At 39.6% G+C, this 24,582-nt stretch overlaps 1 protein-coding gene across 1 annotated transcript in view; it reads left to right on the plus strand.

The window, feature by feature from the left end:
- pitpnm3 (PITPNM family member 3) overlaps positions 1-24,582 on the plus strand; it is a 115,440-nt gene that overhangs the window by 22,832 nt on the left and 68,026 nt on the right. The window contains exons 2-3 of the mRNA XM_030744689.1: positions 1,031-1,126; positions 22,278-22,385. Coding sequence (XP_030600549.1) covers positions 1,031-1,126; positions 22,278-22,385 — 204 coding nt within the window. The remainder of the gene's footprint in view (positions 1-1,030; positions 1,127-22,277; positions 22,386-24,582) is intronic.

The following is a 24,582-nucleotide window of genomic DNA, read 5'->3' on the forward strand; positions in this document are numbered from 1 at the left end:
CAGAGAGTTCAGGCTGTGTTGAAGAATAAAGGTGGTCATACCAAATATTAACTTTCAAGCTCATTAGAATTGTACAAACGTTATTTATGCCTTATACACTGTATTTCCATGTATGTTAGCACATTTCAATAAATTGCTTGAAATAATCACACACGCGCAGAAGTTTGCAATAAAGAATGCAAATCATTCAAAAAATGGAAGTGAGATTGCCCAGTGAACATTTTATGAATTCTTGCACGCTGAAGGATGTGAGAAAATGTTGCTTCACAATTTGACCCGGAGAAGTCACAAGGGAACCGTGGTTCATTACCGCTTCATCATCAGACTGCAGCAGTGATGAGCGGAAACGTTCCCCGAGGCCTACCAAGTCGCTGTCCCAAGGAGGAAGACAATAAATAAACAACATCTGAACTCTGGCACAGTTCTGCTGAACTTTGCTTGAAAGTAGGGCCTGTATGTTACAGTTAATCTTGTTGTGAAGCACAGTTGAATTATTTTATTGAATTTATTAATAGCACCTTCAGAGGAATTGACATTGTGTTTTGTCATTTTCAAACAACTGTGCTGCAGACGATTGCTGCTTTTTTAAGAAATCACTTTGCTGTTCTCAGGTGTTTTCAGTGGTTTTATATCAGGATACTTGAGAGTAAACATTGTAAACCAATGGAAAGCGCTTTAAATCCTTTTTTTTTTTTTTTTTTTTTTTTTTTTTTGTCCCTGCTCTTGTATCAGAAGGTCATGGAAAAACACTGCCTGGCTTCCTCGCTGAGACACTTGTGGGTTATGACAGCGCTCAAAGGAGAGTCCATTTGGGTCTTTTCACCTGCTGTGGCACTTGAAAGGCCATGTGCTCCCAGCTGGGGCATTCATTCTTGCTTTTCACTCTGAATCTTTAGAGGCGTGAACCAACAGAAAGAAAAGTAAAATAATACAAATACGCTTCATTTGTCTGTCCTTATTATTTGCATCATACAGCCTGCCACTTTTAGACTCTAAAAGCAGATTTCCCATCTTTTTTTCTGATTCACAGGTTCGTCAAGAAAACACAGCGCCACACACTGGTGCTTGCAGAATATTGCACAAGAATCAGTTGACAGCTCTGATGAGGAGTTCTTTGATGCCAGAGGTTAGTATGACATTGTATGCTCCTGTTTTCTTGTGCCTTCATCTTGTAGTTTTCTGTATCTCCAACATTAATAATGTGAGAAATAATTGGAAGTTATGCATCAGCATTTAACTAAACAAGCAAATACTTGTTGTCCTTGTTGCCCTTTTCACTGTAGCAATGGAAGGAAATGCATCCTGCTGGCATTATGATGGATCACTTATTCATTACTCAAAAAGTTTCAGGTACTTTTAGGCTTCAAGGAGGCATCAAAAATAGCAGTAACACAGTTTTTTAAAATGGCATCTATCTTGGCCAGGACAGCTAGCAAAAAAAAACCCCAGAACAACTCTTGCTGGACAAAATGACACATCCTCATTAGTATTTGGGGAAAAGAGGCCAAAAGGAGCAGTGTGCAGCTGCTAGCAACAAATACAAGATGATTTCTCAGCATAATGTGGATGCAAAGCAGCCAAACAAAGTAGGAACAAATTTGAAAGAAAAAAAAAAATAAACAGAATTATACAAAAACCATGAATAACAATGAATAACAAACTTCAAATGATTTGAGCAGCGCGGCAACTGTTTTCTTCACTCATCCAAACACTGCAAAGCCCATCATGCAGCTGTAGGAGCGAGTCTTGTTTTATTGACCAACACTAATCTCAACAATCTCAAGAATCTGTCTGACAAAATATAATTTCAACTTAAAAATAATAAATACAGAAACTGGAAAAATGTAACAGGTTGTTAAAAATGAGGCTCTTTTGTTTTGAAGCAGAGGTTAATGCGGAGTGTCTGTAGAGTGAATTTATGACCGAACTGGATGAATTCTGGCTTGAGGCTTGAGAAGAGCGACTGATTTCAGAACAAACTGTGGAGAATGATATGGATAATAATAATAATACATGGAAGTCTGTCACTCTTAATCGTTGTCCACTTTCCTGCTGAAGATGTCAGCCTGATCAGAAATAGACACACTTGAGAACATGCTGGACCGCTAGCCTTTTCACGGTCCCAGTGGGAGTTCATCAGCGAATAAGTACAACACTTATTCCACCAATTATCCACTCCAAGTGCTTATCCCCGGAGAGTCTGATGGTAGAGATACTTATCAATTATGGTTTTAGTATTATAACATTTTCTTGTTTTACATTAGGTCAGTCAATACCCAGCAGTGTGTTTACAGTTTCTGGTGTTTAGTATTCCTTTGTATAAGATGAAAACAGGATTTTAAAAAAAGTGGCTTTGGGGTAATGGATAAAAATTGATGTGCTCATTTTCTATTTTTGCATTTAAAGGAAAATGTAAGTCACATGTGCCATGTGGAGACATTTGATATAACTATTCTATTCAGTCTTGTCCATAATTTTCACTTTTATTGATGCAATTTTACCCCCCCCCCCCCCCCATGTTCATTCGCCTTTGTTTGATTTCCCTTCCCTTCATTTCCTGTATAGACTCTTTGCCAAAAAAGGCACGTTCACAGCACGTAGTCTAAGAAAACATTAAATATTTGTCCTTATCGCAGCTGTTGCAGAGCACAGCTACAATGCATGTTATGAGGCGGGTATCGAGGCGCTTCTCAGTGGCGAGGAATCACTGGGGGATAAGATAGCATACATGTGAGCCGACGTACCTCATCACCCTCACAATATCTGCAGCACGAGAGTCCACGCTCAGCCGTGAAATATCCCGAGTGACTGTGAAGCAGAGAGAAACAGAGATGTCCCTTACGTCCTTCGATTAAATATTGGTGGTGAATGGGGAAGGAAAGCCACAATCATCCTGACATTGTTTTCTTTGTGCATTTCTTGTTAATCGGTTCAAATGAACAGTTTGACATTTTTGGAAAATCTGCTTATTTGCCTTCTTGTTGTGCAGACTCATATTTGGTGTACAGACATGACAGCAGATTCAGACTTTACATCTAAAGCCCTATTAAGATAGGACTAGTATTAACTGGGGACCACTAGTTAATGATTGTGGAGGTTGTCTGTCTTAATCCTGTGAAAATCGGCCATTCCTCTAACTTGTAAAGTAAAAATTCCCCTTTAAATTTCTACCCACAGAGGTCCTGTGATGTTAAGATTTTTGCAGGGAGTGGATGGACAGGCTCGGAATGACTACATCAGATTGGACAGCTTAAGTTGAGCAGTTTGAAGACAAGGTTAGAGAGGCAAAGTTGAGATGGTTTGGACATGTGCAGAGGAGAGATAGTGGATATACTCGACAAAGGATGTTGAAGATGGAGCTGCCTGGCAGGAGGCAAACAGAAAGCGCACAGAGAAGATTCAAGAATGTAGTGAGAGAATATATCCTGGTGGGTGACGGCAAAGGATGCAAAGATGGAGACAGATGATCCGCTGGGACTACCCCTAAAGGGAGCAGCTGAAAGAAGTGGAAACAGAAGATGTCCCGTGTTACCATTAGTCCCCTGCAAATCAGCATATCTGTGATTTCAGCCTTTTTAAAAATTTAAATCCTCACCTTTTTTTTTTTCCCTGCCTCTTTCCTGCAAAGTGATTAGATATTATATTAGCAATTACAAATAAAATGGACAGTATTTGGAGTGCAACTTCAAGAGGGCTCATATTGCTGCATAGCATGGAGACTGATTTATAGAAAGAATGAGCTCAGTGCATGGCAGCATGTGTTAACTAACGCTTTGGTGTCTTTCAACAGGCTCAGCAGTTATTATCTGGCAGCCTATTGATAATAATGCAGATAGCAACCACAGATGTCAGATATTACCGATGTTAGGGGGTAATTTCTGAATGACATGAGTTCCTCTGCTAATAATCCCATGCCAATAGGACTTAGGTTGTTAATTAACCTTTTTCCTAGTTTCCTGTTTGTATGCCAGCCAGAGCTAACTGGCTGTTATCTGTCACTTCGAACATAAACTGCCGTGGACCACCTGTTCCCTCAACCACCAACCTATGTAAAACACTGGTCAGTAGGATTTATTGTGTTCCAGTCTTGAATTTTGTATTTGTATAGAGAATCTATAATATCAGTGTTACCATACTCATCTGTTGTGGGGTAAAAACAATGTTGCTTTTGTGTAGAGTGACCCAAGTTTGTATTCAAGATGCTTTTCACACAGCGCCATGCAGTATTGGTCCAGTCTTTTATTTGAGGCTGTTTCGTCTATCTCTAGCTGGCTTATTGCTTGTTTGTTTTCTTCTGTGGAGACCAAACATATCACATCTCATTTTGCCATCTCTCACCGAGCACCCCATCAGAAGGACTTTGTGGCAGACCAGTGTTTTTGAGGTATTAGGTTGTGAAAACCCTGGATTATCCTTTCAAGTTGGATGAAAGCATGACTGTTTCATTCTGCAAAGAAGGCTCTTAAGAATGAGCACAAGTGAAAGAGGATATACAGTGAAGCACAGAGAAGGGAGCATATTTTAATAGAGTTTTTTTTTCCTTGTAGTTTCTCGGTGACTAGTCTAGTCTGAGCTCGGGGGGGTGTCCTGCAGCAAAGACAACCGAGCAAGTTATTCTAAACATAAACATATGCTGCAAGTGAAAGAGGCCTTCCTTAAAAGGGAAACCAGATCACGGTCACGAAAGGTTGTTGAAATTATGATTCACTACAGCTGCCTGCTAACTACAAGCCTCTAAGTGTTGGCTGCATATAAGCTGTCTGGTTGTTTTCTTTTTTCTGCAGGGAGAGCGGATATATTTTTTTTTTTCTTCTGCCAAAAGTAATTTAAAAGTTAGAAAAGTTGAGCAAGAGACTGAAAGAATTGGATGAAAGCATGATTGAGGGGTTAGTTTGTCACATTATAGGCCCACCACTCAAACCATCACAATAAGCTTGGGGGAGTTTTATTTCTGCTGTTATGACGAATGCCTTCATCTACACTGCGTTACCCAGGAGATCCAGAAAAAACATGAAAATATATGAAGACTGTCAGAACATTTCCTCCGTTTGCTGCTGAAAACATGAGCCCAGTCTGCCTCTGTTATCAGTTTCAGTTTGTGTGTTGGGGTATTGTTTAGAACAGTTGTTTAAGCCATTTCCTTGCTTATGTAATGTATCTATATAGATGCTTTAGTAAATATATACTCAGGAGCTTCCTGGAAAGGAAATGATGCATCTCAAAGGCCCTTTCCCACCACACGTATGACATTTTAAGTTGAGTATTCAGAAGTGGCTACACTGTGTTCTGAACTTTATCTGATTTTTTTGAGACACATCAGTATAATTGGTTAGTGACAGCATGTATCTATTAGAAGCTGATCAAAGGCTGGTTTGAAAGGTTGTGAAGAACAAAAGATGAAACTGCATCCATGTGACATTTCTGATGTTTTTCCTCTGTCATGCAGCACATTGTTCTTACAGCATTAGTTTAGGAGATCCATTTTGCCAACAATATGTCAACAATATATTGTAGGATTGCTATGATTTTATGCATTGGCCCCTCAGTTTCAGTAGAATGTAGCAGGCTAAGGTTGCTGTAGTGCCCCTGGAAATGAGAGCTGAGAGACTAGTTGCAGCATTCCTATTAAATAATATGCCTATATTTCTTATTTTCTGTATGATGAATGGAAATAGGATGGTATTCCATCAGTAATACAAACATTCAAACAATGAAGTAGGTTAACCATATTTCACAAGGCTGTGGCCACACCTGCTGGCAAACTGTGATGATAGCAATCCGCTCCCATAGCTAACAGCTGAAATTCAGTTAGGCCTGAGTCATACAGGCTTTAGAGACCGGTCGATGACCCCCTGTCAACCTCCGGTTACGAGGAAGAAATGTGCGTTCTCCGACCAGTTGGTGAGTGCTTCTTGGATGTTGCAGGTGACATCAGTCAGGTTGACTAGTCAGCCCCGTGACCGACACGTTTCAAAAGGTGTAACTTTGTTTTATCACAGGAATGATCATCTAATAATTACTGGATCATAAAATAAATAAATAAATAAAACGACATTATTCGGGTGTTACATTTCACTCTAAAGGATCTTTAAATGCTACAGCTTTAACTAGACTAGCAATCTCTAACCAGACATTAATTGCCACATCTCCCCGTGGCTAATTGGCCTATAATTTCTAATTAGCATATAACTTCATACAAGTTATTGAAGCGACATCTTATTTGCTATATTTAAACACATATACAGCAAAAAGAAGAGTGTTCTTGATTTTAAAAAGGCTAGTTAAGCTTTGTATGTCGCACACAGACTAGGCTTGGCCAGCATACATGTACTGTAGCAGCTTAGTCACAGTCATGGAGTTGTCCTTCAGTCTTTGCCTTATGTGTCATCCTGCTGATGTGGCTTTTTTCAGGTAATCCTCTTCCTTGTTTTTCCTTGGATTTTCATTAATGCACTCAAACTGCTGCACTTTCACAAAGTCTCTTTTCTTCAGAAACAGAAAGAAACTTCCCTAAAATAACACAGGAGTTTAATGTTGGCAAAAAATTCTAATAAACCCAAAAGCAAATTTGTGATTCATGATATTGTGTTATAAAAATGACATTAACCGAAGCGTAAAAACCCCCCAAATCTGAGCAAGCACTATACTCCAGATTAATATTCTTGATAGTTTTTCATTCATCATGCAAACCCCCCCCGCTTCAGTACATAAAATAATTAAATAAGATGTGACTAATAACGGTGTAAATCGTATTGTCAAACAGGGAAGCAGACATGAAATTTGTCAACATCCGTGATGAGAACTGAGGCTGTGAGCTTCATTTTTTTGCTACTGATGTCGTTGCGTGTCAGCCAGTGTTTGTGTGACAGTGTAGAGGCAACACAGCTGTTTGCTGGATGTTTGCCGTCATCTCTGTTGATTAACTCCCTTGACTCCTTTGTGCACAGCTGCCCCTTAGCAGAACCCCCACAAACCACAACACACAAACACAAAATCCGTTTGTCACATCTTCAGAGGATTTGTGAACTGGCCTGCAGTGATGATGATAAAAACAGAAATGTAACACATACTGGGGTCACAGAGTTTCTCAGGCTGATGTGCAGACGCCCACAAAGATCCAGTGAGAGGCTCCATGAATGTCCACCTCATGCTCAATACTTCACTGATGAGCATAAAATGTTAATTTTCCACGAGATTCAGGCAAATCTCAAGTTTACCTCCAGTTCAGATCCAGAAGCTCTCAAATGAAAGGAGATTATGAGACATTTGAATCTTAATCATTTGAACCCTCTTTTGTCTGATTATTTCTTAATAACGTTTAAATTTACTTAAATGAATTACACAACAGTGGGGAATAAGTTTTATTTCAGTTTCATTAGAGATAAAATTATTCATAACTATCTCACAGATGTATCTTTGTGTACAACTAATTTCAGTACTGCTGATATTTATTTACTTTTTCTCTCCAATTGATCTTTCAGAGTTAACTTCAGTAGTTACGTCCTCAAAGTCATCAACATGTCTATTAGAGCCCATTCCTACAAAACTGCTCAAAGAAGTCCTAGCATTGGTTGATGCTTCAGTCTTAAATATGATCAATCTATCTTTATCTTTATTATCTTCTATCACGCTAAGGTTAATTATGGAGTTCCACAGGGTCTTGTGCTGGGACCAATTCTTTTTACGCTATGCATGCTTCCCTTAGGCAGTATTATTAGACTATTATTGCATACATTTTCACTGTTATGCAGGTGATATCCAGCTTTATCTATACATGAAACCAGATGACACACATCAATTAGTTAAACTGCAAGAACGTCTTAAAGACATAAAGGCCTGGATGACCTCTAATTTCCTGCTTCTAAATTCAGCCCCACAAATCTTAGAAACATGGTGTCTCACCAGATACTTACTCTGGATGTCATTACCTGGGCCTCCAGTAACACTGTGAGGAGTCATGAAGTAATTTTTGACCAGCATACACTATGTGCTTCAGTGCACATATTAAGCTAATATGTAGGACTGCTTTCTTGCGTTTGTGCAATATTTCTAAAATTAGAAACATCCTGTTGCAGTGTGATGCTGAAAAGCTAACTCGTGCATTTATTACATCTAGGCTGGACTATCGTAACTCATTATTATTAGGCTGTCCTAAAGGCTCCCTGAAAAGCCTTCAGCTGATCCAAAATGCTGCAGTGAGAGTACTGACAGGAACTAGAAAGAGAGAGCAGATTTCTCCCATATTGGCTTCTCTTCACTGGCTCGCTGTTAAATCCAGAATTGAATTAAAAATCCTTCTCCTCACATACAAGGTCTTGAATAATCAGGCCCCACCTTATCTGCAGAATAGGAGAATGGGAGACAGAGCCCTCAGCTTTCAGGCCCCTCTTCTGTGGAACCAGCTCCCAGTTTAGATTCAAACACCCTTTAGAGACAAACACCCTCTCTATTTTTAAGATTAGGCTTTAAAGTTTCCTTTTTGATCAAGCTTATAGTTAGGGCTGGATCAGGTGACCCTGAACCATCCTTTAGTTATGCTGCAATAGGCCTAGGCTGCTGAGGAGTTCCTATAATCCAGTGAGTGTTTCTTTTCATTCACCTCTTTTTACTCTGTTTATACCCCACTCTGCATTTAATCACTAGTTATTATTAATCTCTGTCTCTCTTCCACAGCTTGTGTTTAGTCCTGTCTCCCTCCTCTCACCCCCAACTGGCCACGGCAGATGACTGCCCCCATCTGAGCCTGGTTCTGCCGGAGGTTTCTTCCTTTTAAAAGGGAGCTTTCCTTGCCACGGTCGCCAAGTGCTTGCCCATAGGGGGTTTTCTCTGTAATTATTGTATGTTTATTTTCTTTACAATATAAAGTGCCTTGAGACAACTGTTTGTTGTAATCTGGCACTGTATAAATAAAACTGAATTGAACTGAACTGAACTGAATTGAATTGAATTATCCTCGGAGAAGACAAGCAAAATGCAAATCACTCTCCTTAGGAGGAGTTTTTAATGGTTCATTGCAAGAGAGTACTTTTATACTGTTAAATTATTTGAAGCTCTGCGTGCAGTGACGAAACTACATGCAGAAACATGACAGGACATCTTAAGCTTTACTCTGAACAAGCCAATAGAATAAAGGCCTTTTGACCACTTATTGTGTTATACATTTATTTTCTTTCAGTTATTACTCTCCAGGAGATCCCTTTACTGAATTGTTTTCTCCTCACCTAAACATTGCAGAGTCTTCTATTATAACTGCTTATTAAGACTAAGCACTGCACTTTTTTTTATTAGAAACCTCTGGCCCATATTGGGTTGAGGGTAACAGTTTGTTTCTGAGACAATATTGAGATTCTTCTGGGCTCTTTTGTTTCCAAATGAAAATGCAGTGTAGAAAAGCTGCATTAAATGGCATTTCTCATCGATTCCCAACAATAAAATACATTTGGGGTTTTAAATGGAGTGAAAAAATCATCATGTTTTCCTGGATCACAGAACGCTTTGTGCTGTGTCATCTCATAAACATATATCTCTATAAATGCAGTGGGTTGCACTGTGACGTAAAGTGTTGCTTTCACAGCTGTTCCTGTCACTGCTAAGGAGCAAGCTTTATATATATATATTATATTATATTATATTATATTGTGTATATATATATATATATATATATATATATATATATATATATATAATATGAGTGGGAGCAAGAGAGAGAATAACTTGCATTTCCTCTTTTTACACCATCTGTAGTAGTAAAATTGAAAAATAGACACATGCTTTCATCCCAACATGCCATTAGAATTTTTTTGAAAAACAACCTCAAATATGAATGCAAGCACATGAAACCTAAAACAACCAATAAATAAAAGTAATATTTCTTTCTGAGTTTAATGGCCTGAAATGTCAGTTAGGGTACCATTAAATTCCTGATGAGCTATAACAGCTCGTCATTCTCAGAGACAGTTGTCTAGGTCAAAACAATTTGATTTCCTCAGTTTCCAGTGGCAAACTATATTCCTCTTCACTGTGAGACATGCGGGACTGTTTAGGCTTTAGATGGTATCACATTCACACTGTTGCCTTTTGCCCATTAGAAGGCACAGTACAGGTGACACGGGAATATAAATACCTCTTGACCTCTGCTTAACACTCATGCATTCAAAAACAATTGAGTTGTATGCACAATGCAGAGAAGTTTTTTTTTTATTTTTTTATCAGGAATGAATTTGCCTTCTGGCTGCTTAAGCGAGTACCAACTAAATTGTTTATTGATGTGAGCTGTTAACAAATTTGCTGTGCGTTAATCCAGATTTGTTATTTAAGGACATGAATTAAAAATAGTGAGGGAACTTTGCCTGCTAGGGTATTCAAAAGTGTGACTGCTCTGGCTGTAAACTGGGTTTCAGTGTAGATCAGACTTCTGCTTATTAAAATGTTGCTGCCCATCTATAAAGTTGTATACACTTTGAACCATATTTTGTTAAAACCTTATTTGATTGTGAGCTGGTATAGTTCAAACCAGGTCTCTTTTGCACAGTATTTGTATATTTGTAATATTTAAAGACATACTCTGTTAATAAAGATGAGTAATAGCGTAGTTATAGTCTTCAGTTTGGTCGCTGAGTCCTCCAAGGCTCAATGTTTCTTCTTAGATGATCACTTCTCCAAAGAAAAAGGCAAAAATATGTGAGCATACTGCCAGTTTTGGACATTTGCTATTTATATGCAGCACCCAACACATTACGTCAATCTCTTAAAAAAAAAAAAATGCAAGGCCGCTGCCAGATCTACACCTCATTAATTTTTTATCTTCTGGAGTATTCCTGTCCTTAGACTGCCTCCAGCTTAAAAATGTATGAAAAAAATACAGACAATTCAGTGTATTTCTGATCTGCATGGATCAATAATGCTGCAGTTTGGGGTGTGAAGAAGAAGAAATTAATCATCAAAGCAATGGTGAGTGCTTACATCGATCTGATAGTCCTCAGATTCAGGGTCACTGCAGTCAGCCTTTTGGGGCAGCAGGGACAAGGCTGCTAAATTTTAAAAAGGTTATATAATATACAATAATTAATCAAAATTGATTTCTAATGTCAGATTGGATGACCACCACTGACAACCTCCAGTTGGTATGGAGAAGTATTGAATGGCTACTGTATACTTGTATGGGAGAAGTGTTTAGATGCACTGCTAAGCTCTACACTTGGCTAGAGTGGCTCATTAGTGCAGCTGATTTTAACTTGCTGATCTAACTACAGTTAGGTACATAGATATTTGGACAGTGGCACATTTTCTTTTTGTGATCTTTTTACCTCTGTGCGCCACCTCATTGTATTTGAAATCCAACAATCAAGATGTGATTAAGTGCAGACTTTCAGCTTTAGTTCAAGGGTTTCAACAAAAGTATTGCATTAACTGTTTAGGAATTACAGCCAGGAATTACTTCTGCAGTATGCTTTGGGTCACTGTCTGTTTGCACTGTTATGCAGCATTTAGCTGACTCTGAGCAGAGAGTATAGTTCCTGTATACCTGAGAATTCATCCTGCTGCTCATATCAGCAGTCACACCATCAACGAACACTAGTGACCCAGTTCCACTGGCAGCCATACATGCCCATGGCATAACATTACCTCTACCATGTTTGACAGATGATGCAGTATGCTTCTGATAATGAGCTGTTTCCCTCTTTCTCGATACTTTTCTCTTCCAATCATTCTGGTACGAGTTCATCTCAGTTTCCAGAACTGTTCAAGCTCTTTTAAATGTTTTCTGCCAAAGTCTAATTTGCCCTTCCTGTTCTTGAGTGTAACTGGTGGTTTGCACGTTGTTTTAAATCCTCTTTATTTTCATTCATGAAGGTGTCTCTTGATTGTAGACTTTGACAATGATACGCCTACCTTCTCCAGAGTGTTCTTGACTTGGTTAGATGTTGTTTTTCTTGAAATAGTTCTGCCGTCATGCACCTTGTATACCAGATAAAAGATCAAGTTCAACATTTGGGATCAACGCCAGAATTTTAGTTTCTTAACTTGTCAAGGAATATTAGCAATTGCTAATTTAACATTTGAACAGAAGAAAGAATTATTGATGGAGTTGGACCATGAAAAACTTAAACAACAAAGAGAGCTGGAGCTTGAGGTGATGAAACAGAAAACTGAACAGGCAAAACTTGAAATTGAGCAAAGTAAGCTGATAAAATTCAAGGGAGTAAAGTGGTGGTGGTGGTTCTGGATTTGACATTACAAGTAATCTACAGTTTCTCCCGAAGTTTATTGAGAAGGATCTGGATGTTTTTGTTTTTTTCTATGTTTGAGCATCTTGCAGATTCCGGGGATTGGTCTGATAGTGAACGGACTACAGTGGGTTTTTACTGGTAAAACAAAAGAGGTCTATAAAACAGCAAATGATGCAGTGTTAAAAGCATATAAACTGATTCCAGTACTTATAGTCCAAAACTTCCAATCCAATCCAAACTCACAAAACAGAGCAGAATTGTTGCCAATTGTTTTAGTGAACAGCACAAAAAGATAAGAGAAAAAACGAAGCTCTACCGGGGGTTTTGTCATAAGCAGGTCAACAGGTGATAGAAGCAGGCAGAGACGAAAGCTTTTGGGGCTTCTGTGAGCCATCTTTTATTAGCTAAGAGGTGGTATAAGCACACCTCCTTTCATTACGTCATATCTTCCGATTCTTGGTTATAATTGTATTTTATTTTAACTTCAAGAATCATCTCTTTCCCACTTTTTGTCTAATTGTTTTTAGAAACAATTACATACTTTGAATATGTTTATTTACACTTTAGCTTTGTTTCTCTTCGTGAAATTGGATGCTAGAGTTTACATAATCCTTCTGGCCTTTTGCCTGACCTATTGGGTTGTTTTCCAGCCCTCTTGGCAGCCTTCCCATCACGTGCAGGCGCCTGGTCTATTTGACAGTTCCACTGCCCCAAGCTGCCAAAACCCAGATAAGGAGGGGTATACCCGGTGTGAAAATTCCTTTACTCAGGTAACATTGTGGCAATACCAAGGAAAAAAAAAACGCTAAAGCCCTTGATTTATGTCCTGCAGTTACTCTGACTGCCTACTAGTCAGACTCTCTCACTCACAGCACACAACCCCCAGAATAGAGCACAGTAGAGCATAATTATATCACACTCTTAATAATTTAATGTAGACATAAAAAAACAAACAAACAAAAAAAAAAACAGTCTCATTCATTAGTGGCACAGTGTAAGTCAACAGTTTTCAGTCAGCACAGTCAGAGTAAGTCAGGCAACACAGTCAAAACAAACTGAATCAATAGTTATTCAAATCAGTAATCAGTAGTCATTTCAAAACAGTAGTAGCTTTCATAGTAATCCAGTATATGCTTATGATCATTATTAGTGAAAACCATCTTACTTGAGTCAACAAAAGTAATGAAAAAACCATCAAAAATAGTATTTAAAAACATACAAAAATGAGTATGCATACAGTAAATATCCCACACTGTGTACATAGCGATCTTAGCGTTGTTTGGTATCGGTAGTATATCTAATAAACATGTTCATGCTTGCATTCATGTGTGTTAGAGCCCTGACTTCAGTTCACGAGATGAAGCTTGAGGTAAGGATGAGAGAGGAGAGAGCCGTGGTGGAGGAGGCAGATAACGCCCCAGGCGTAACTTCGCGATTTTCCAGTTCATCACTGATTAAATCAACCGACTCATGAGTCGCTTTCACGTTGACTCTAAGAATTTTCGTGAGAAAGGTTCGATACACCTCTGATCTGCACACTGTCTATGCTGTTTTGTTTGATTGCATACATGCTAATACATCATCAATGGGAGACGGCGCTCGTGAGACGTTCTTAGCAGACGACTGATTAGCGGGCATAAAAAATCAATTGATGAGTCACACAATCAAAAATAGCATTGTTGATTCTTGGGCTGATTTACAATACATCTATGCAAAGTAGTATATTGGTAATGGGCTTATCCTTTAAGTGACGCAGCAGTATTTGCTGATGAATTTGTGTTAACCCACGAGTGTATTTTTGGTGAGAGGAATCAAAGAGAATCATTTGTTAAAGATGTTGCTGACAGGGAGAACATAGATTTGGAATTTCGCTCAAAACAAGAATGTTGCTCATTTTGGAAGAATGAGCCCAGTAAGACTTGCAATTATTGTCAGTGGAAGGGCCACTGGAAAAGTGATTGTCCCTCTTTGAAACATTAAAAGGGGTCTAATGCTTTATCTCCTAAATCTGCTGGATTAGCTGTTCCAGTTAGCACTCCTGAAGCAAGTGTAAATGACGTGGTCTGTCCTTTTCAGATGGAAAATAAAACATTGGGTGCAGATGAAATTATTTCAGGTTATACCCCATTTATATCTGATGGGTTTTTCTCTCTGGTTGGCAGGGAGGAAAAGGTTCCTGTTAAGATTTTAAGGGATTCTGGTGCTCTAAACACTTTTGTTAGGGAGTCAGTCTTGTCTTTTTCACCAGAGTCAGATTCAGGGAGCTGTGTTTTTATAAGAGGAATGCTTTTAAGCATCATTTTTGTGCCTGTTCATGAAGTGCATTAGTCTTGCGATTTGGTACAGGGAATGTGGAAGTTGAATGAGGGGGTGTTGGCATCATCCTTGGTAATGATTTAGCAGAGGGGGCGTATTTGGCCTGTTACGTCTGATGGAACACCAAAGCAATCATCTCCTGTGAAGCCACAGGAATTTGTTCCTCTGGACCGGTTTGTGTCTTCTGCACGTGCAGTGACACGTTCGATGAAGGTACTATCTAGTGTGGATGTGGTACCAGAGGTTAGTTCAGGACAAGGTGGCATTGTATGTCCTCTGACCTTGCCTGCTGATCTTTTGTCTGTGTCCCAAGCTGATTTAGAGAGAACAGCAAGCTGATCCATCCTTAAAGGACTTGTATGATTGTGCTGCTATCTTCTGAAGTAGGAAAATACCAGACAGCTTATTTTCTTCACCGTGGGCTACTCATGAGGTCGATTCCTCATGCGGGAGGACTGTCTGATATTTCAGTGGAGCAAGTTGTGTTGCCCGTTATGTAGCGGCAGTCTGTGATCAGTGCAGCTCACAATACTGTAGCCAGGCACATGGGGGTGAAGAAAACATATGATCAAGTCTGTAAACATCTTTTCCGGCCACGTTTGAACTATGATATTTCTGCTTACATTAAGACTTGTCATACCTGTCAGTTAACTGGAAAACCAAATCGGACAATCCCACCCGCTCCTGTACGACCTTTTCCTGTCGTCAGTCAGCTGTTCCAATATTTGATCATAGACTGTGTTTGTCCTCTGCCTCCTTCAAAGTCTGGTGGTGTTTATTTGTTGATTGTAATGTGTCAAGTAACCAGATATCCAGCTGGTTATCTATTAGGTTCAGTCTCTGCTAAATCAGTAGTGAAAGCTGTCAGCAAGTTCATTTCTGTGTTTGGGATTCCCAGCGTGATTAAGACTTTAACTTAACATCTAGATTGTTTACACAGGTCCTCCAGCAACTTCATGTTAAACATAACAAATCACCAGTGTATCATCCTCAAAGTCAGGGTGCCTTGGAACACTTCCACCAGCATTTAAAATCATTGCTTCGTGTTTATTGCACTGAGCTTAAGGCTGACTGGGAGGAAGGTTTGCCATGATGTTTGCTGGTAGCCAGAGAAGTAGTGCTGGAAAGCACAGGATTTAATCCTACTGACCTTGTACTTGCACACACCATCAGGGGTCCTTTGGCTGTTATACATGACCGGTGGAGGTCCTCAGAGGCATAAGAAAACATGATAGATTACATCAGTGGATTTAGACAGAAGCTTTATGAGGCAGGTGAGCTAGCTAAACGTTCTCAAAAGATCGGGTGTTAGTGTTGTTGCCACTTGTTATATTGCCATTTTAGGCAAAATATTTTGGTCTTTACACTGTTGTGAAGCAAGTATCAGAACAAGATCACCTGATTGAAATGCCAAACAAAAGAAAATCTAGTAAAATTAATGTAAATTTTCTCAAGCCATATCATGCTCAGGGGCTATCCTCTGACCGGTCTGTTAATACACATGACTCCAAAGTATGTGGAAATCCTTCTGTTTAGGCCACTGCTGCCTCCTCCAGCTCATCTCAGGTGGTGGCAGTCTTTGAGGAGGAGGGAGGTGTATTGAAAGATGGAGTGTTACCACTTTTGGGTAACTTGTCTGCTGTATTGGGACATTTAGATGAAGATAAGCAATTGATAAACATCATTCAGGCTTATCCATCTCTACTTTCAGATACACCATCACATACTGATGTGGTGGAGTATGATATTGATGATGGTGATACTCAGCCTATTAAACAGCATTTTTTTCTGGTTATCTCCTGAGCAGTGAGAGATGTTAGAGCTTTAGGTAAAATATATGCTAGAAAATGGCATTGCTGAGCCTTCTTCTTCTGCTTGGTCATCTGCTTAACCAACTGAAAGGGTATTGGTATGTTCCTCTAACTCCGAGGGCCAAAGCGATTTGTTCTTTTACCACTCCTTCAGGTCTTCAGTTCATTCTGTTTGGTCTTCAAAATGCACCAGCTACATTTCAGAGATTAATGAATACAGTGGTGTCTGGGTTACGTGGCTTTGCAGTATCTTTAGATGATGTAGTCACATACAATGATACCTGGGAGGAGCATGTAGACCAGATTAAGGCACTATTGAAAGACTGTTTTGGGAAAATTTGACAATTAATCTAGCTAAATGTGAATTTGCTAGAGCCACTGTCACATATTTGGTTAAAGTAGTGGAGCAAGGACAGGTGCCACCAGTTTAAGCCAAGGTTGCTGCCATTCAAGCGTTTCCAGCTCCAGCAACTAAAGCATAGGTTAATCTTGTTTGTTGATTTTATATATATTCTTTTCTTAATAGTGTAAATTATTATATCTTTATTTATATTTATAATAACTGCGGCTGCTGTTACACCCAAATTTCCCCTCTGTGGGACAATAAAGGCTGTTTCTTCTTCTTCTTCTTCTTCATAGCTTATGAGATTTCCTGGTCTATCTGGTTATTACACAGGTTTCTGTCCCAACTTCTCTTCAGTAGTAGCACCGTTGAATGTGTTTGGTCACCACAGTGTCAGGCAGCTTTTGAGAAAGTTAAAGACCAGTTCATCTCCCGTTCTTGCTGCACCTCATTTAGGGGTCCCCTTCCAGTTGCAAGTAATGTTGGCGCTGGTGCAGTCTTACTGCAGGCTGAGCGGTACCACCGAGTTATTTTTCCTGAATGTTCAAGACTTATCAGCTACATTATTCTGTAATTGAAAAAGTAGCTGTTGCATTAATTTTGGCTCTCCAACATTTTGATGTTTATGTTGAGTCATGTGCTCCCGTTGTTGCGTATACTGATCACCAAACTGGTAAACGATGGTTTATGGTATATTGTTCCTGTATGATTACTTGAAGTTTCTGAAAAAAATCAGATGCAGTGGGGATGCTTGCTCTTATGGAGTGGGGTGTGACACCCTGTGAGGGTTCAGGGCTGCTTTATCATTGGAGAGAAGTCATGAGTGGAACGGGATGCAGCTGTGCTGGCTGATTGGCCTTTGATATTTAGGTTGCTGGCATCAATCTTGGGCTGGCTCTCCTCGGGGTTTGGTTTGGGGTTTTGTGTTTCTTTGGATCATTTCACAGCACAAATCCAGACACTGCGTGCACTACTGAGTGCCATAGCTTTGGTTATGTTATGTTAAATAAACATTTTGTTTAACTGTCATATGTGGGCTCCTCCAGTTTTGTCCTTCCCTTGAGCCAAGCTGTGACACAAGGGAAGAGACCTGATGATGAAACTGCTCGACAGTCAATTGTTTAACGTACTTTTGAGCCTCTGAAAATGAGGAACTGTGGATAATTTCTAAACAATACTTTCGTAATGCAGTAGTTTTGTCAAACCCATCATGTTTAACGAAGAACTGTCTATGTGGTCTGTATTCTGACAGACTATGGTTGTCATACAGACAGAGCAGACAACTTCACACATTAATAGACTTGAATTGGATATTTCTAATATTTCTGAAAAAGCAAAAGCTCAGAGCACTGCTATAACTTTGGAAGGAATCAGTGATGAAAAACTAAAACCACCCTGCACAAGCCTAAAATCATGACTTCTGTGATCCAATTTTTTTTTGCGTTTTGTATATGTGATCACATGTTTGTTGTCTGCGTGATGCTGCACATGATGCTTCAGTGCTATCCATCTTCAGCAGCCTGTTTACCTGACTCATCCTGTTTATGCCATTTTGTAGGATAATCCCCTAAGCAATCTCATTTTTGTAGTGCGTCATCGGAAGTCGAATGAACCTGCTGCAAAATAAAGCCAGAAGTAGTATTTTGGTAATTCCCTTCCTGCAACCAATTCATTCTGATGAGATAAAGAAATTGAGAATTGTTAAAACATTGGAGTGGTCAGGGTCAGTCGAGGCAGCTTCCACTCTGACAACAACTGACTGCGAGCTGACAGGTTGAGAGATGTTTTTAAATCTCTTTTTTTCCCCCTCCCTTAGAGCTGTCAGCTGCAGTCAAATCTCATGCTTCCTCTTTATGCCCGGTGTTCAAATCCGACTTAGCTGTTCTCTCGTACACACCAGAAGCAGGAAATGCGGTGGACATAAATGGCTTTACTACTCTCTTACTTATCTGCACATTTCACTGCACTACACCTGATTTCCTGAGCTGGTGTTCCTATTTTACTCATTTGCAGATTAAATTGTGTACAGCTTATTTCACACTGGTTTTAGAGTAGGTGAAGTTTTTTTTTTTGTTCATTGGAAACACATTTTTCCTCTCGGAGGAGCTTCTTAGAGGAGTATTGCTGCTCAGCTCCCCTTTTCAGAGATTTTCAGTAACCTGTATTTTCAGGATTTAGCCTAAAGTCCACTTTACATTCTCCTCCTGTCCAAAATCAGGCCTCTTACATCCCAAAACACTTTGTTTGGATCAAATATGCCTCCTCCTTCTTGGCTCTTTCCCTTTTCTTTGTGTTTGAACCTGCAAGTGTGTGTGTATCTGCATCATTATATTCAGCCTAGTGCTGTGTAATTGAAGTGGAAAGAGAGGGCACTGAGGGTGAGAGAGTCAGAGCAGATAGCGAAAGACAAACTGTGACCAGTACTCTGGCTGCTGTGCGATCCAAATGGACAGGGCTTGTAGATCTACGTCAGAGTGTCTCAGAGCCGCCTGGCAAGAAGGTGTTAGAGAAAAAAAATCTGTCAGGTAGAGGTGTTTCTTCATGCATGACAGGGCCCATCTCAAACTGTCCTGGATGACAAGCTGTGATGAGTAGAGCTTGTCATTTCCTATGACAGCATGGTGAGTTATGTTTTAAAGAACAGCATATCTAATTTACCCCTTAAGACATGGCTAACTACTAGCCAAGAAGCACACGGTAAGTTAAGTATACTGCTACAAGAATATTTGAAGGATAAAATAAAAGCTCCCAGAATGTCAGTAACAGTCCCTATCACACAGGTTACCAGCATGGTAGGTGAAATGGGAAGCTGGGCTAAAATCTCTGGTAGAATTGTTCCACCACCACTTTCAGTTTCTCTTTGAAATAAATGTTCGAGTTCAGCTTAGTGGTCTTAAAGGCATACTGTAAATTGAGCTTTACTTTCAACTGGCAGATTTAAGGTTACAAACGACCCCACCATGTGCTGGCAGAGGTAGCCTCCAGCGTTTACAAGCCAGGTCTGAAAAACAGGCAAGCTGGCTCTCCGCTCATCTAAAATAAAACAATCTTGTGGTTCATTATGACTTTCCAAATGTTATTGGAAATTAATTTACTGTGATCCGTAAACACTTAAAAAAAAAAGTATTTGAAAAATATATTGCATTTTACAGCTGCTTATTTTCCGATGATTGTGTTTATATTGCACCTTCCAGTAGCATTTCTGTGCTTGGTCCTCCATTCAAAAAATAATATCTCATTAAACATGTAAGTGCCAAGTTCTCAATAATAAGATAACCCACTTTTCAAAGCTTAACTCCAGAAAATGTTGTCTTGGGTCCAGTGCTGTATTTACAGCAGTATCCCTACAATAGATACAGTTAGATCCATAAGTATTTGGACAGTAACCACAGTTTATTTTAAATTCAACAGTCAAGATGTGATTCAAGTGCAGGAAAATTTTTGCTTTAACTGTTTAGGAATTTTTACATTCAGTCTCCTTAAAAGTAACTGGACAGACTAACCTAAATTTAAATGTGAGGGTTGTTTTTAATACTTTGATAAAAATCTTTTGCAGTCAATGACAATCGGAAGTCTAGAACCCATGAACACCATCAAATGTAAGTAATAACGCAAGTAATGTCTATATAACATACTTAATCAAAAGCAAAGCTAAAGTGGTAGATAGGTTAGAAGTTTAAGTTTGAAAAAGCTGCTCTCAGGGTTTCTCAACAGATGTTTCCATGTGCTCAGAGCACAGCTGTCCAAAAGCTACTTAAGCTGCCTAAACGTCATTCAAACCCAATTTAAGTCTTGGCAAAGGCAACACAATGGTTAGTCCATATGTTTTCTGACAGCACAAGCCATGTGAAATATACACTATATTGACAAAAGTATTTCCTCATCTGCCTTCACACGCATATGAACTTGAGTGACATCCCATTCTTAATCCATAGGGTTTAATATGATGTCGGCCCACCCTTTGCAGCTGTAGCAGCTTCAACTCTTCTGGGAAGGCTTTTCCCAAGGTTTAGGAGTGTATTTATGGGGATTTTTGACCTTTTTTCCAGAAGCACATTTATGAGGTCAGACACTGATGTTGGTTGTGAAGGCTTGGCTTGCATTGCCCGCTCTAATTCATCCTAAAGGTGTTCTAGCAGGTCGAGGTCAGGACACTGTGCAGGCCAGTCAAGTTCTTCCACACCAAACTCGCTCATGCATGGCTTTATGGACCTGCTTTGTGCACTGGTGCGCGGTCATGTTGGAACTGGAAGGGGCCATCCCCAAACTGTTCCCACAAAGTTGGGAGCATGAAATTGTCCAAAATGTCTTGGTAAGCTGAAGCATTAAGATTTTCTTTCAGTGGAACTAAGGGGCTGAGCCCAACTCCTGAAAAACAGCCCCACACCAGAATCCCCCCCTCCACCAAACTTTACACTTGGCACAGTGCAGTCAGATGAGGACCATTCTCCACGCAACCACGAAACTCAGGCTCGTCCATCAGATTGCCAGACAGAGAAACGTAAATTGTCACTCCAGAGAACACTCTGCCCACTGCCCAAGAGTCCAGTGGCCGGGTGCTTTACACCACCGCATCAGAGGGTTTACATTGTGCTTGGTGATATAAGGCTTGGATGCAGCTGCTCAGCCATGGAAACCCACAAAGCTGTCCACGCACTGTTGTTGAGCTAATCTGAAGGTCACATGAAATGTGGAAGTGTGTAGTGACTGACTGTGCAGAAAGTTGGTGACTCCTGTGCACTATGCGCCTCAACATCCACTGACCCCACTCTGTCATTTTATGTGGCTGAGTTGCTGTTTTTCCCATGTGCTTCCACTTTGTTATAATACAACTAACAGCTGACTGGAATATTTAGTAGTGAAGAAACTTCATGACTGGGCTTGTTGCACAGGTGGCATCCTATCACAGTACCACACTGAATTCACTGAACTCTTAAGAGCAACCCATTCTTTCATTAATGCTTGTAGAAACAAACTGCATGCCTAGGTGGTTGATTTTATATGCCTGTGGCTATGGAAGTGACTGGAACACCTGAATTCAATGAATTGAATGGATGAGTGAATACTGGCAATATAGAATATTTTTCTTACCAGACACAAGTGCAGTGCAAGATGTCTTTTAACATAAAATTTAAAAAATATATATTTCTGAGATTTACTTATGAAGTTGCGATGAAAAGGCATGAATAGCTATTTTTGCTTCTCCCTTTATTTGCCAAGTTGTTGGCCAACATGCACACTGGGATGTGTTTGCAGTTGGCATAAACAGACACAGTTTGATGAGCCAAATTTAAAATGTATAGTGTCAGCTCTTTGTTACATGTATTAGGGTGCTGGAAGAAGTGCTAAAAATTTAACATGAGAATAACTGTGATGCCACTGAAGCACCAGAGCAGAGGTCTGATCTGGTAAAAACGAGTTGGGTCTTTAATGTTGTTTCACTTTGATCAGTTTAAACTTAAGTGACTTGACACATTATTGATATGCAGAGAGAAGAACGGGCCTTTGTCTGTGCTGCACTGTCTTACTTCATTTTGTGTATGTTGTACTTGTGTGTGCGTGTGTGTGTCCCAGCAGATGTTATGGAGGGGAAGAGCGCCATTCTGCTGGGTATGAGTCAGTGGAACTCAAATGACCTGGTGGAGCAGATCGAAACTCTGGGACACATGGAGGACCAGTCGCACGGTATTTTCTGCACGCACCATTACACACAAACACACGCAAACACATAAGCACAGTGAGGTGTGTGTTTTTACTGCTCACACATCCATAGTGAAGGTCCAAATTGCCTGGAATGATAGTGAAAAATGTCCACTGAATGATGATAATGGTGGCCAGATCATAAATGGACTGTAGCTTTTATTTAAAGCTACATTAAGTCATTTTTGACCACTAGGGGCCAAAAGGAGTGAAAGAACTGCCCTGATTTCATCTTATTAAGTCATAATGGGCACAGGGAAATATTTTCTAACTGCAGACTCAAAATAGCCCTCAAGTGTTGATGTGTTTGCTACCAGGGGGGCATGAAGGCTTTTCAGACATTAATATATCTTCTTTGAGGCACAATTTTACAACTCTTAAAGGTGATCAGATTTACTGCATTTCATAGGTTTTTTTTTTTGCAAAATAAAATGTGAAATAAGCACATTGCTGCTACAAAGTGTTGACTCTTCCATTTATTTGATTGGCCAAAATGTTGTGCACTGGCCACTTGCGGTCATATACTGTATACATGAAAGAGTAAATGGCTAATACTTACTGGCCTTTGAAGGTCTTGTTCCAACCAGTATATCCTTAGAAACCATATTTTAGGCAACCTGACCTTCTTCACCAGTTTCTGTACTCTTTTTGCCTTTTAGTGCAGGTAGTGCACACCTGGTGTATCCAAGCTTGTTTGCAGGAAGTTGCATAAACAGTCATTTTATAAGAGGTAATGAGAGCCACTTTATTCAGAGTTCAAAGGCTGGCAGTCACTGACTATGCAGTTCACTGCATCCAGTCACATAGCCCAATACTGAATCATTTTAATCACTGAATCAGATTTATTCAGTTCATTAGTTTCTTCACTTTTTTTGGTCAGGGCAAAATGTCACATTCAGTACAAACTTTTCTATACATGCACTGCAAATAAGATAAATAGATCAGCAGCATTTTATTTACAACAGAGTTACATGATTATGATTATTTCTATAGTTTTTATGGGTTTTTAATGTGCTTTTAATCAGGAAGTATAATACTGTGAATTACAGATGAAATGAAAACACTGGAAGTGGTACTCGCAGTCGAAGAGCTGCTGGTGTTTTGGACAATGGTAATTCTGACTCAGTACGGCCTGTTTACATCAAAAAAATCTGGTGACAAAAGGCATTATTACACACGAACTCTGGACAATTTCAGGAGAATCAGGCCAGGATGTTTTCTGCAGTTCCCACAATGGAAACCCGGCCATTCTGGATGCATTTGCTCCATGAGAGAGGAGGTGAGAGAGACCTGAATAGAATGTGTACCGAGCAGCAAACATGAGGCTTACTCACCAGCAGTAAATGCATTAGTTTAATCTGACATCACAGGGACTTTGTAAATAGGGAGCTGGCAGGTTAAACATTGGCTAATGTCTGATTTGTGCACATCTGTCAGGTAAGTCATAGAGAAGTTCAGGGCTGCAATGCATGTGTGAAAATAGCTTAAGCTTTGTTTGTATGCCACTGTAAATCAAAATGTGTGGGTTAAAAAAAAACAGGAAAAACAGGCTTAAAGCGGCACAGACCTGCAGAGTTCACATCACTGTATTATTAGCAATCTAGGAAACCATCGGCTATTGTCTGATATCTTAAGCCTCTGAGGAGAGCCAGCAATGTTTAGGGGCTTTTGATGAAGTAAGGATATTTGGATCGGGAATAACTGATGTCTGGGTCAGCACGGCATGGTTATAGTTAAAACAACGAATAAAAATCAGTGGCTGACAAGATGATAAACAATAGTGGAGATTGCATTTTGACCAGTGCATTCTTCTTTTGCTCTCGACATGGACTGTACTGGACTGGACATTCTGCACGTTTTTATGCAGAAATCTGCTTACAGAGATTGTTATTAATATGACCGGCTGTTTCACATTACACTGAGTTCTTTGATACCACGCTAATATCGGATAGGGTGATTAACTTAGGTAAAAGCTTGAGAAAACAATTTAAATTGGAAGAGACCGGGTGATCCTACATTGCATGAAGTGAACATTTTGTTATTGATCACGCTGATAACAAGAATAATTTGAAAGCAGCAAATAAACACAAGGGTGGCAGAGATATGTACTTTGATGAAAAATCACTGAGCATGAAACATGCATATCTGTCTTCATCCTCTGCTCTTTCTGCTCCGTAGTTTG

Source organism: Archocentrus centrarchus, chromosome 13 (assembly GCF_007364275.1).
Source record: "Archocentrus centrarchus isolate MPI-CPG fArcCen1 chromosome 13, fArcCen1, whole genome shotgun sequence".
NCBI lineage: Eukaryota > Metazoa > Chordata > Actinopteri > Cichliformes > Cichlidae > Archocentrus > Archocentrus centrarchus.